The sequence below is a fragment of the Aythya marila genome (assembly GCF_965140915.1).
Source record: "Aythya marila genome assembly, chromosome: 3".
Classification (NCBI taxonomy): Eukaryota; Metazoa; Chordata; class Aves; order Anseriformes; family Anatidae; genus Aythya; species Aythya marila.
Genome location: NC_139044.1, coordinates 37,481,385 through 37,496,097, shown reverse-complemented (window position 1 = coordinate 37,496,097; position 14,713 = coordinate 37,481,385). Strand labels below are relative to the sequence as shown.

Sequence of the window (14,713 nt, the reverse complement as noted above, 5' to 3'; positions counted from 1 at the left end):
ATGCTTCCTTCGAAGAGCTACTGTCGAGGAGCAGCAAGCGGCTGCAGAGCTCTGCTGCCTGACACGAGAGCTGGCAGCTGGTGGGGGATGGCGGGGGACAAAGTAAATGGGTTATAATCGAGTAGGAGGTGGTGATTACTGGTACATCTATATGGTGCCTATCTTCCAGAAACACTGGGTTAGAATTTCTGTAAATGAAGGCTGTATCTGCCTCATACTTTATTTTCATTAAGTTGAACTACTACTGCCTTACGTATCAAAAAGCATGCAGTAAAGTTCTGTATTTCCAGATTTTACTCTCTCCTCTTTGGTATTGTTTTTTTTTTTTTTTTTTTTTTTTTCCCTTTGTTTTTGGGTGTTGGTTGGTTTTAGTTTTCTTTCTGATTGTTTTTTTAGTATGCTGGAGTCTAACATGTACCCAAAGGTTTTAAGGTTTGGGGTTGTTGCCCTGGCTGCATTGGAGTTGTTTGCACTCTAAATAATGTATTTAGCTTTCAGTCTTTACAGGTCAATAAGAAAATGTAACTGAAGCGCCAGCAAAAAATGTAACTGTGAATCAGTATTTCTAAATAATATGCTATTGAAGGTCAGGGGAAAAACCCAAAATAAAAGCTTTCTTCATTTAGCAAGCTGGATTGGTTTCTTAGTTGAGCTTTCCCAAAATTTCAAAATGATAATTCCCAGTACCAAGACAGGAGTGTTTCTATGTTCCTGTTCATCATCAGTTTTCTTTTCCAGCTGGTCCTATTACAAACCATCACTTTCTTTGTTTTACCACCTTTGCTTGGAATCAGTTTGAGACATCCTCAGAATGTAATTTTGAAAAACTCTGAAAGATAAGCTGAGTAATTTTAAGCCTTTTAATATTTACAGGTACATTCCCTACATTTTGGCCATCGTGTCTTTTCTTCACGGAAGTGTGATGACTGAAACGCCTGGAATGTGTCTGTAAGTAATCAATGCCTCAAAATCCCTGAGCTTATCAGTGAGCCTTGCTCAAAGGTGTGCTCCTGGTATTCAGAAGCTTTGAGATACATCTGCATGTGTTCTCTTAAAATAGCACTTTACACTAGCAGTTACGGTATTGCCTATAGTGCATTGCTTTCTGCGTAGGGCAACAGGGGTGAGTGCTGTTATAAATTGTTGGTGGTTCTATTTATTTTTTTTTTCTCGATCTTCCTTCTAGTATTAAACTACACAAAAGGCAAAGAAATCTTTAAGAAAGTCCACGTTTGCTAGCTGAGCTCCTGTTCACCACTGATAATTGGTTGGTGCTGCTGTGTGCAGAAAGGGCCCAGCTCCTGACCGTGCAGGAAGTACAGCTACACAGAGATACAGCTGTGGGCCAGCAATCATGAAAGAAAGTGTAAATGAGCATAAGTGACTGGTGACTAAGAAACACTATTTCTTTGCACCCCAGCTCAGGCATTTTTGTTACATCTCCATCTTAGTAGTCTCCACCTTCTGCCATGGACCTTTGTGTTTTATCCAGTTTACAATTACCACTTTTTCCCCTTCAGAAAGTTAATTTATTTTTTTTTTGTCTCATTTGCTATCACATATAATAAGTGTTCTGTGGCTGTAACTTATTCTGGTATGAGTAAGTGAGGAATCTCTTCTATTTTCTTCAAAGGATCAGATGTGTTGCAATAACAGGACTCTCCTTTCTCCCCTCCCCTTTCCCATAAGATAATTGTTTGTTATTACAGGCCTCAACTTTTTGTTGTCATACTTTATGGTGGTGTTGAGGAGCCAGAAAAAGAAAGAAAATGACCAGGGATTACTAATGAATCTGAAACACTTCAACCTCTCAAGTTGTTTTTAATTTTAATAATAATGCCTTCCTTGTAAGGAATGGAGTGTCCATGTATTCTTTTGACTGCCCTGGAGCATTAATTGCTGAACAATCTTGAATGTCTGTATGTTTTACCAACACTCTTCTAGTAAATACAGGTGCCAGTAGCATGCATGCATAATACAGAGTCCAAGAAGTGCTTTCCCTTCGTGGCTGATAGCTATGCGCATTCAAATTGGCACACGCACTGATTTGGATGGTTGATTACATACATATGTATATCCTGAGAAGACGCCGTGTAGCATAACTGGTCCTAAATCAGTGGTGTGTTTCAGAATAAAGGGCAGTAATCAGGAGCTTGCCTGCTTCTTGTTTGGGTGATGTGGTGTTCCTGCCTTGGTACACCAGAAGGATGAGTCGAGCTCCAATGGCCTAGTCCCTGCCGTATGCAGATTTTCTAATTTCTCAGTGCAGTTTGACCTGAGGCTAAATCATGAAACTTGCTAACACAACATGATTTTATTTTTGTAAGTCTTCCATTTGTTTTCTTCGTAGAGTCTAGTATAAAAGCAGTTGACATAAACTGGTCCCTGTTGACTTGAGGGACACATAGAGAATGAGCCACTGTTATCCTGGCAGATGGTAACAAGTCATTTCCAATGCCTCTCATATGAAGATTGCTTTTAGGAAATCAAGAACTTTCTATTCCTATATCATTTCTACAGTAATTCACACGGGAGCAATGTGGGGCACTTCCTATAATTTCCAAAATGGGGGTGGCAAAAAAAAAAACGCTTATATTTTCACAGACCACAGAGAAATCTGTGGATCTAGAAAGCACATCTGGATGAATTGTTACATTGATTCTGCTGTAAACCTTCACAGGGTGGGGAAAACAGAAGCTAACCATATTTTCTGAGTACTTTTTCTCCTTCTGTGAACTTTCTTCTGAATGATGCCTATTTTTTATAAGTTAGCTGTAAAATGTAGCAAATATGAGATAAAATCTAAGGAGTAATATAGGAGTATGAAACAGAAAGAGCCCATACAATGATGATAGTAATTGAGAGGGCAAGCTGTGTTTACTGGCTTGAACCAAAGCTGTTTGAGGTTTCTCTTGGCTTTCCTGGAAGTTGTCATCTCCTGCAGATTAAATATGGCATCTCTCTGAAGTAATTTCATTCCCAGTGTAGCTCCTATGGAAACTTCCAAGAGTCTAAGTACAGAGCAAGTCCACCTTATGGTGGACACTACTGTTAATAAATAGTGTCAGTAAAGAAGATTAAAGCAGTAATGAGGTATGTTTGAAAATAAACTCTTGTGATTCTCTCTGCTGTTCTCCATCAAGGCAAAAGCTTCCTGCCTCTTTCTGTAGGAGCCATGAGCCAGGATTGTTGCAGAATGGGTTGAGTAGAGTGACAATGCTATTAATATATTTGATCTTTCCCTCCTTGAGTAGTCCTGGGAAAGGGAGGGAATTAACACGACAAGTAAGCTCCAGAAGGCAGGACATTTGTTTGCCTTGTGGTCAAAGCGAGGAGCTCAGCTGCCAGAAACAATAGTACAGACAGCTTGGGGAACTGACATTGTCATGGAGCTGCAAGAACAGCTCAGTCTCGCTCACTTTACTTTAGTGACTCATCAGCAAGGTTCTGGTTTTGCTGGACACAGCTCTACCCTGAAGCCCACCAGCCTCTCTCCACAGAGGAGCACAGGTGGTGCTCGGAGGTGAATGCTATGATTGTGAAAGCACTTTCAGACCTCACTGGTCTGAAGAGTTTTAGGCTGTTAATCAACTACACTATATCCATGTGGACAGAGCCAACAAGAGCTAGAGCAATGGGCTGGACCTGAAATATTTGAAATTTACTGAGTGGTTTAGATTTAGCCAGTTTAAATGCTTTTCTTGTCTGATTTTTGAAGGCAAGTTGTTTATCCAAGTGAAGTGCTCTAAGATACAGCAAGGAGCATTGACATCAGCAGAGATCAATGAAGGACGAAGAAGTCTATTTAATCTAGGAAATGAGTGACTTGGCTCTTTGATCCTGTTGCATTCTTTTATTCCCAGAAGGTTAAATTTAGTCCTGCATACACAAATTCTGTTTAACTAAGTTTACTTAGGATTTAAATATTTGTGGGTTTCTTTTGTTTAGGTTCTCTTGTATAACAAGAAGGAGAAAAAAAAAAAAACTGTTACCACGTAATTAGGCTGTTGCTGTGTAAGCATGTGTAGCTCTTTTCAGACCTGAGAACAGCATATGCAAATTCAAACCCAAATGCATTTCTTTAAACACTCATATGGTATGAAAGAGAAAAACCTCTGACCCATTGTACACAAAGCAGCCTATGATACGGCCCGGGGAAATTGCTCAAATTTGAATAACTGAGGAATAAATCTAGTTTGGCTCATTTTGCCTGTAGTACTTCCATTTCCCAGCAGTACGGGAAGCCTCGCAGAGCTCAGTGCAAAGGTGTGCCTTTGGGTTGGAGATGGGCAAGTGTAAGTGAGGGTAGCTACTCTGGTGTAAAGCAAGGAAAGAGAATCCGTGGTTTCATTTTTCTGTTGGCCCTAACTCTAGCAACCTGTAGCGAGTGCTAGCTTTAGCGCTCCTTGCCGCGCAGCCCTACCTCCCTCTGTTTCCAACAACCGCCGGATTTTGGAAAGTTTAGGCTGCAGAACACCCCCGCCGCCCAGAAAACGAACTCGAGAAGCGAGGCAGAAGCAGAAATCCCAAGCTGCGAGTCCCAAATGCGGTGCCCCGGCCCCCAGGGGCTGCTCCGCACCGTGCGGGCAGCGGCACTGCGCAACCCGGGGCTGGCGGGGGCGTTTTGCCGGTACCAAAAAATCCTTTTTTTTTTTTTTTTTTTTTTTTTTTTTTGTGTGTGTGTGTGTGTGTGTATTTTTTTATTTTCTTTTAAGGGTGGTGGGAGTCCCCCTTTTATCGCAGGTGCGGCGGCGGCGTCCCCCGGCCGGCCGGGAGGCGCTGGGAATTACGGGGCTCAGCCCGCCTTATTATGGGCAGGGAAATAAGGCGAGCTGCAAGAGCCGGAAAGTAAAAGGGTTTTGGGGAGGGGGGTCCCGGGACCGGTGTGTGAGGGGGTGTCCCGGGACCGGAGGAGGGGTGGAGGGGGTCCTGCTGACCCCAGGGCCGGGGGCGGGGAGACCGGGGCTCGTCGGCAGCGCTCTGCCGGCCCCATGGGCGGGCGGGGCCGAGCCGTGCCGGGCCGGGGCCGTGCCGGAGGGGCCGGCCCTGCCCCTGCCCCCGCGGCCGGCGGCGGCCCAAGGTTTAAAGTGAGAACTTTCTGCGGGCGGCGCCGAGCCGCGCAGCCCCGACACCGCCACCCGGCCGCTGCTGTCCGCCGCCGTCGTTGCTTTCTCCCTCCCCCCCCCATCCCCCGGGCGGGCCGTACAATCCTCGGCAGTGTCCTGAGACTGTACGCCCGCCTCGGGGGCGAGCCGGTGCTCCGAGCCGAGCCGTGCCGAGCCCCGCGGGCAGGTGCTGAGCCCGCCCCGGCCCGAGAGGCGGCGCAGGAGCCGGCCGCCACCGCCGCGATGACAGCTGACAAGGAGAAGAAAAGGTGAGGGGCGGCGGGAGGGGGGGTCCCCGGGGCTGGAAAAGGGGCTGGGGGCCGGCGGAGAGGCGTTCGGCTCCTCCGGGCTCCTCTGCAGGGGGAGCGGCGGTGCCCGTCCCGCTGCCACCTCCCCGGGGCCGGCCGCCACCCGGAGCGATGTCCCCGGTCCCGTCCCCGTCCCCATCCCCGGGCAGGTGCACCCGGAGGGGCTGAAGGCAGGCTGACCCCCCTCCCGGGCTGCCGCTGAGTTTCGTAGCGGAGGACGAAGTGTTTCGAGGGAAGCATCCCGAGCCCGGCGTGCCGGGGGGCTGCGAAGGCCTGGCTGCGGGGGGGACCGTGGGCACGGGAATAAATCTCTAATAAATGCCGGCTCCTCCTGGCTGCAGCCCCCGGGGTGCCCGGGAACGTCCCCCCGGCTGCCGGCCGCTTTTCCCGGTGTGCGGTGCGGGCTGAGGAGCGGGGAGGCAGGCGATGCCTTGTGCCGGAGCGGGTTTCCCGAAGGGAGCAAAAGCGGCTCGGAGGACCGGAGTCCTGCCGGAGAATCCCCTCTGCCGGCCCCGGAGGCTGGACATCGAGCTCCAGCCGCGATCCCTGCCGTAGGAGGTGCAGGTGGAGAGTTAGGAAAGTAAACACGGCGTGGGGATGAGCGAGGGCGCTGATATTGGTGAGGAATAAGCAGGGGAATAAAGGTCCACGAAGTCTCACAACAGGGTGTTTATTCGGGCTGCTCTGTACAACCGGCAGGCACAGGGCTGCCCCTGTTGCTGGCTCAGGTTGCTCTTCTTTTCTGACTGGAGATTGTGTTCATAAAAGATGTGATTTACCGAGTAAGAATTTTATCTTGTTGTTTGTCATGTGTACTTTCCAGTTGATGATGCAGTAAACACTGGCTTTGGTTTGTAGAATAGCTGCTTTTTTATTGAGTCACCCTGTGACCACGGAGTAGGGGAGCTATCGTCGTACATCCCATACGTTTCCCATGTAGCCAGTCCCTGTCTATCAAACACTGTTAGGGAAACACCTCGAGTGTATTTTGTTCCAGCCGTCAGGCTTGTGCTCAGGGTATAAAACGTGGGTACATTACCTCTTTTGTGGAGGTCTTTTGTTGGAGAGAGTAAACAATCATAGTGCAGTAAGATGCGCTCCTAAGAACGTGTTGTAGGAGTTTATGGGAACTAGAAGAATGAAATAGTGTATGTACAGGGAATACACAGCTCCATGCATTTATCCTATCACCTCATTTTATGAGAAATTCTTAATCTCTTCGGGTTTAACCTCTTATGTTCAAACACAGTAAGGTGTACTCTTGAGTGTAATCTTTCAGTACAGCACGCTGAAGTGCCCTGTAGAGCTACTCTTAAGATACGCCATAGAAACTTCACAGAACTAGAAACTTGGAGCGTTCGAATGCTAATCACGGCTCTGTCCTCAATTTCACGTAATATTGTGACATCCCACTGGCAGTTTTCTGTCTCTCACAGAAGTAGGCTAATAGTTGTTATCTGGCTCATGGGATTGTTGTGTAAATTGATGTTTGTGAAAGAACTGGGAGAGTATCACATGAGTGATTGAAGATAGCACGCTCAGCGCCTCCCTGGCCGTGCGAACATGTACCTCGCTACTGGAGTACTCCGTAGTCTACTGAAGCAAGAGTATATATTTTCTTAATTTTCCAGTACTATTACAGAATAGATTTATTGCCTGAATTCAATAGTTGTTTTATTATTTGCTTGATTTCTCTCCAGATGTACAGCTGGGATCTCTAACCTGACTTGCTAATAGCGTTTATAAATCAATTTCAGGGAGAAAAGGTGGTGGGGGTAATCTGGTTTACCAGATTTGCAGGCAACTCTGGAACATATGTTTGGAAGAGCAGTTCTCTTACTATTAAGCAGATGCTCTGTGGAAGATAATCTTTGATTTTTTTAATGGTCATTTAAGTTGAAGAGCATCCTCAGGTTTTTGTTTGAAGCTCTATCTGTCAGTGGAAAAGAGCAGTTGCTTTCTCTGGAACAAACGTAGCACGTTTATGGTCATTTCTTTCTTTTAAAGTTAGTAGGAGGTGCTGAGTTGAGATTAACGTGATTATTGTTTTTAATCAACAAAAATGTTACTATCTGCATAGTCTTAATAACAAAGTCTGATGTTTCTTTCAATGTCAGTAATTAAAAACTGAGAAATGGATGAGTAATAAAAGGGTAAAATTCATTTTGATAAAATAATAAAAGCGGGGAAAATAATCTGTATTTATGATCATGCGCAGTACAATAACAATTTGTAAATAGGTCCCATGGGGACAGCCTTCTAGTATATCTTTTTTTTTTTTTCTTCAATTATTCAGTGTTTTTGTTAATTTTATTTGAGGGAAGTTGTTATTTTGTTAGGAATGGATGGTTTGTTAAAGGGACTGTTCTGGAAAGACAACAGTTTATGTTTGAGAGAAGTTTGAAAGCAGTCTCAGGGTGAATCAGGTACCACTGCGTAGAATACATAATTTCATTTGGGCTTTGTAGCTGTGTTGTTTGTGGGGTTTATGTTTGTTTTCTAGTAGCATGAGAAATAAGCCAGTTTTGCAGCTTAGTGAGATTCTGTAATAGTGGTTCCCTTATAACTACAAAGTACTGTTTTGGCCCCAAAGTTCAAAAAAAAAAAAAAAAAAAAAAAAGGTGTCTAGTTTTGTGATCCAAAGGCTGTAATGTTATATAAATTTGTTTAACTTCTTATCCAGAGAGTAAACAAATGAGATTCCTCCCAGTTATTGACTAGATAAGTAACTGCTTTCAGTTACTCTTTTATATTTGGCATTATTATTTGCTGAGCCCCTCCAATGAGACACTTTGTGCCTGAATTTCCACTTACCTTTACTTCAGGAGAGTGATTCTGAAGTCACTCCTGGCTGTTCCTCCTCAGGATGAGGAAACAGGCCTGACAGCACCGCTCTCCAGAGCTCAGGTAGTCACTTGCTCTTAATGGATGCATTCAGATGCCAGGGTATGTAAATGTCTCAATATGCCAAGGTGTTAAACTGTAGATTTCAGGAAATGTACGCTCTGAGCTTTATGCCACCCAGCATGCTTTCTATTTTAAGGTGTGTCACTATTGTCAGTTATATTGCCTCTTATCTGTTGTGATGACGATTAGGTCACCCACTTGCCACTGTATTTTTGTCCTTATATTCCTGTAAAGCTCACTTTATGTGCTTCAGATGATGGTGCTTTGAACACTTTGCTCATAGATTTGTTACATAGATTACTTGACCTCATCCAAAATTTTTTCAAGTTTTATTATCGCTCAACATTTCTCCGTGCATGGCCCATATATTTAATTCACTTCTGATTGCTTCAGCATTAACATCTGCCCAACAATTTTTCTTATTGGAATTTCCAAAAGGAAATATCATCTCCTGAATTCCTGATGAGCAATCTATTTATGGTATGTTAACAAGAAGTTTGGACTTCAGCACCAAAAATGCAGATGTTTCATAGCATACAGGTCTTCTTCAGTGACTGGGGCGACTCAATCAATACTCATCAGTTTAACTGCAGAGTGACTGTACTTCTGCTACTGTGTCTGGATGGGACCTTCTGACCCACATGGCCTCTATGCACATTGTACAATGCTGGTCTATGTTGTGGAACAATTTGGGAAGCTGGAAACGTTTGCAGCTGGTGTATTTTCTGTCCAGAGACTAGTTACCAGGTCTGAAGGACCAGCATATTCCTCTTGGTCTAATTCAAAACTCAATGATTTTTAGATTATTCTCTCTGGAAGGAGGTAAAGTGAAGAGTAGTAGGCACCTGAGCTGGAGATTCTTCCAGTAGGCCTACTGTGACAATTACAAGTGCTTGAGAAGAAGTTTTTATAGAAAAGTTACTGGCAATGACATCACCAATACTTTGAGAAGTCTTGAGCGTGACATTTGATTTTGTCCCTCCTGCTTTCTGCATTAACCACCCTTTCTGTATTTCTACAGATGTAGAAAGGGCTTTTCTACCATGGGGTGGCCAAAGGGCACAGGAGTGAGGAATTATAGGCTGCACATGGGTACATCCCCTTCTGTCAGCAGTGGCACGTAGCAGAGGTTGGGCTGAGCTCTGACTTGGGTGCCCGGGCCTACTTCAAAAAGCTTGACTTGAGCTGCCCAGCTGCGGTGGCTTCACATCCATGGAGCTGAAGTGTTTGAGCTTAATGAGGGCTCAATGGCTTTCACTGTGAGAGTGGTGTGCAACGTGAGTGCTTCCTGGTGTGTGCAATCCTCCCAAAGGTATCTGGGCTCCTGAGGATTTGTGCATTGTGCTGATGCCACAAGGGCCAGTTCTTTTCCTGGAAAGTGCTTGTCCCAAGAACAAGTTTATCTACGACTGCTGTATATGATATAGCATCTTGTGTTGTCATCTCTTTTTTACTTCATCTTAAGATGTTTTTTGTGTATCACATTTATCCTGTTTGACTCATTGGGAATACCTTGCTTATTGGTGGTACTTCACTGATAGAAGTTTTGGAATTATGTTGCTAATTTAAGAGTTCCATCAAGAGTATTAAAAATGGGTCTCTCTGCTTTTCTATAATGTATTCTACTATGATGGATTCATAAACACTAGGTATTTTTGTTTTCAGGCTCCAGGTAGATGTGGTGGGGATAGAAAGATTCCATTGCTTAAATCTTTGCCAAAATTTACCTATCTGCAGCCAAGTATAGAATCACATTCTCTAAAAGTCAACTTTCACATCTTCAAGAGCTTTGTAGAAAAAAAATGAGTGTGTTTTTTGTTGTTGCTGTTGTTGTTTTTTTTGATGATTCTGAATTTTAAAATCATTTGTTATCATGGGAGGCAGTCTTGTGCATGTGAGACAGCCAACATTGGCAGCAGGACAAGGACAGTAAACTGGTTTGCAAAGAAGAAGAGGCCTTAATAAAAACAATAACAGTTGGCATTCTGACATTGTGTCAAATTTCAGAGTAGCTTTTCCAAAAAAACACTGGTTAAATGTGCTGTACAAAGAGTATTTTCTATACAAAGAGTTAAATACTGTACTGGGATATATTAAGTGAAATCTGTTACTCTACTTGGGCAATGATACATATGCTTTAGTTTTAAATGCAAAAAAAAAAAAAAAAAAAAAGCATTAGAGTAAGCAAATAAACAAAGAACAGGTTGAATTTAAATAATTTGGATATATGGAAAGCTTTTATTCCTCTAAAGCTGTATGTGAAATCCAATGATCCTATTCTCTTAATTACACCAATAGTGCCATGTATATATATCCTAGTAGTTATAAATACTTTTACTCTTAGCAGCTGGAACAGTGGCAGAACCTTTCTCTTAAATTAGGCAAAACTGCAAGTATGGTTATTGTGAAGCTGGTAATTTTATTTTATTTTTTTCTCCCCTCATTTTTCAGTCTTGTGTTCTATTTGCTTAAAAGGCAATATAATAGTTAACTACTCAGGGTAAAAGTTTGACTGCCTATATAAGAAATAACTGCCTTCTTGGATTTACAGGGCTACTTTTCATGGGGTCTCTTTCTGAAGTAAGTTAAATAGGAAACTATTATACTGTGCATTTAGAAAGTAGTTTAATGAAGTACAGTAGGCCAATTGGCTGATAAATAAGTAATGTTCCAAAGTAACTCTCATTTAATTACGCTTTTTACTTCTTGAGCTCAAATCTAATTATGATTTTGTTTTTTTCCTCTGTGACTTTATTTAGCTCTAGAAAATTTAGCTGAAACAAAATCTATCATAATATATTTTGATTAAATGTGCATATTTAGCTCTTAAAACAGTTAGACTTGTAATTTAATTTACTTTACTGCTATTATGAGGAGTTTACAGTAGGATAAAGTATCCATTATGCTTCTCTGTCCAGTGCATTACATGACACAGCAAATATTAAATATTCTATTCTATAGAAACTCATCAAATGTTTTGCCAGGCAAAAGCAAAGTTGCTTTAGTTGAATTTTTATGTCTGATCTTCAGTCAAAGAGGTGCCCTGGTCTTGACCCTTCCTCTGTGCATGAATATGTGGAATCAGCAGTTTTCTTTGATTAGGGAAATGTTTAGGGTGTTGCCTCCAAAAAGATTGTCTGAAAAATTCAGAAACTTTACAAATGGTTTATGTTAGCCTGTGGGTGTGCAATTAATACTGGCTTATTGCAGATTTATGAATGTTATGTGCAGAAGTTATGAATAAGTTATCCGAGCAGAAGGAAAAAATATACATATTTTTTATTTTTGCTTCCAAGTGGGACAAAAACAGGATAATAGAGGGCCCTTAGCATTTTTTTTCATTCTTAATACAAAGTTAAAAATATTTCTTCCTCCTGCTATGTTTGCATTAGATAGCGATCTGCTTTCAAGCAAAGAAACATTTAAAACATATATATTAATCTCAAGTATTTAACACATCTGTGGAACTAAACAGACTTTTTCATAAATATCTCAACAATTTATTTATGTTTCCAACAAGATACAGGAGAAGGGAATGCATCTCTAAATATATGTCTTGTCTGTGCTTCTTCTTGAGGCCCACCCCTCAATCTCACCAGTGACCCACATGAGTTAAAAACCTTGCCAGAATGCACACGGGCTGTAAAGTAGTCATCAAGGAGAGAACAACCCGGCTGTGGCTGTTTATGTCTATCCTATGTCTAGGATATTTGTGTTTGTTTGTTTTCTTGCTATATTGTCAGTAAGCTTAAGAGTTAGTGCCCCACCAAGATCTTATGATAACTCACAGCGACTAATAGGTCTTCTCAGCTATTTTTTCCAGCTAGGTGTAGCAGAGATTAGGTCACCTACCATTTGCTCTGTGAAGGCAGTGCTTATTTTATAGCTGCATATGTGGTAAAACAAAGGTGAAGTGATGATTCTCCACAAGCATCTGCTTCAGCACATCAGATCTGTAACATAAAGGATGCATTTATGAAATAGGTGATGGGAAGAGGGTGCTATTTCTTAGTGATCAGGGCTGGTGTAAAACCTGCCTTAAGTTTCTTGGAACTCAAAAAATATTTTTTTGCCCCTTTTGCACCGGTGTAACCGCTAGCGCTTCCCTGCTTAGAGGGAGCTACTCTGTTGACCAGCACACGCCATGAGACCTTCCTGACCTGCCACTTGCATGTGCCCACAGCCTCTCTAACATCCTGGATGTCTTGCTGGTCTTGGTATGGGGGCTGTCCCTGGAAGCCAGAGCCATAGCATCACGGCGGTGGGCACGCAGAGGGTGATGGTGCTGGAGTGGCTGTCACTCATCTGGCTGCTGTCCTGTATCCATTTCAGGGTTTAGGATGAACCCCATCTCATTCCCGTTGTCTCACTGCTACTGAGCTACTCCAGTGGGCTGCCCTACTGCTGCTGCTTCCACAGAAAAGTAACTATTGGTGTTATTCTCTGTTGGCCACTTCAGTACTTCTTTTGATTTTTTTTTCTTTTCAAAAATTTCTATGTCCCTATTTCTTTCTTTCCCTTTTTTTTGCAGTCCCAACAGGACAGAAGTTTCAAGCAGTGCAGCATCCTTTTGCATTTGGGTATAAGTCACTGTGTATGTTCAAGTATTTGTACAAAATTTTTTAAATAACATTTTGGAAGACTAGAGTCTGAGCAAGCTCACCATCTATTTTATTTTTTTTCATGTTTCAGGAAACTGTGTTATCTAACAAGGGGCTAAAATTAGTAGGAGTATGGAGAGGTCTTTTTTCTTTTATAAAACTGAGCAACTCTGATAATGGATGAATCATGTGGGTGTAACGTAAGGCGCTTGATAGCAAGCAGTCTGGAGATATATGTGCAGTAAGATTACTAGGATCATTCAGAAACTATTTCAAATGGCTGAAACATGAACTTAATCTATTGTAAATATTTGTTACTCATATTCTAATATATCAAAATACATTTGGTTAGAGTTAGACAAATGAAGGCAAAATAAAAGCTACAAAGTTTTTAACAGTGGGTTACTAAACATTGGAAGAGCTATACACGTACTTGGTGCAACTGAGTGCTTTTTCAAATGAATGTTTTCTGTAAAAATAAATATTTAATTGGAAAATAATTTTCTAAAGAGGAAATGAGAGCTCAGAGTAGATTAAAATTGAAGGGATGGGATTGAGAAATTCTCAAAAAAAAAAATGGAGAGTGCTTAAATGATTTTTAAGTTTTACTGTATTTTAATAAGCCTTCTGAATTCCTGTGTTGCACTCTATTGCTCATCTAGAACTAGACAATTTAAATTTAGTTTGAATGAGGCTTTAGATAATGTTTAATCTCTTTACAGTAACAGATTTCTTTCTAGAATTTGACTTAATTTCTATGTTTTTTCAGATGTTCTTTTTTTTTTTTTTACTGAAAGCCATGATACACATGCATAAATCTGCTTTGGTGGCTTGACCTGAATCAAGCTCCGGTCTTCCTTTGGCATAGACTCTTTTTAAGTTTGTCCAATAAACCAAAATACTAAATATTCCTTTTGCACTTCTGATGGAGCCTTTGTCTCTTGAGGCCTCAGACTAAAAACAGTCACAGTCTTTTTAAAATGGCAATTGCTCAAACACATTACTGGGTCTGATGAAAATATTTATTTGTCTTTGGATTGGTTTAGGCAGGAAGAGTGACTTGTTGGTGACAAAGGTCTTCTCTAGCTTCGGTTATGGGAACAGATTTTTAAAAACGTTAATGTAGTGGAAAACACAGCAGAAAGGTACACCCTCAGCCCACATCAGCAACTTGTGATATTACGAATGAGAAAGTCAAAATGCGGAAGAGATGAAAAAAGCGTGTTGCCAAATTTCTGACTTGGTTGTTCTCAAAGGACTGATAATTTTGGAGTCACGTTTTTGAAAACCTGCCTACGTATGGTGAGAGATAGAAATGTTTGTCTTTCCCACAAAAGCTGTTGCTTTAAGTAACAGATACAATAATATCTTGAAATACACAGATCCTAGGTGACATCCACCTTTGGCCTAGTACATACATTTTCTTTAGGTAGTCAGGTTCTGAGTCCCTTAATATGTACTATTTTATGTACAGAAGGTGGCTTGCTGAATTACTGCATTTTAAGAAGCTAATGCAATGACCTGATTTAGTTGAGTGATATCTAAAAAAAAGTGCCCTATTGCTCTCCTTTTCTTGAAAGGGAAAGTTTTTGCTAATTTACAGTGTCAGAGTCTTTATTAACTTCTTAAAATCACAGTACTGGAAAAATCCTTTAGGAGCTGAGAATTTTGCTCCAAGTCATCTCATAGTGTCCAAAAGTAACCGTATAGTGTTTTTCCTCGAAAATATATAAGATAAATATTCGTTAGAAAATAAACTGAAGGAAGCATGAAGTCTTGTGCTTATGAAGGA

General features: G+C 41.8%; 1 protein-coding gene across 2 annotated transcripts in view; it reads left to right on the top strand.

Moving 5' to 3' along the window:
- The window catches only part of EPAS1 (endothelial PAS domain protein 1), a 116,414-nt gene that overhangs the window by 31,714 nt on the left and 69,987 nt on the right, over nucleotides 1-14,713 (top strand). The window contains exon 2 of one of the 2 annotated variants that reach the window (XM_082758285.1): nucleotides 874-948. In XM_082758285.1, the coding sequence (XP_082614411.1) occupies nucleotides 923-948 (26 nt within the window). In that variant the 5' untranslated portion in view covers nucleotides 874-922. Of the gene's footprint in view, nucleotides 1-873; nucleotides 949-4,976; nucleotides 5,375-14,713 lie in introns of those variants that run through there. The other variant, XM_082758284.1, reaches the window with a different exon arrangement.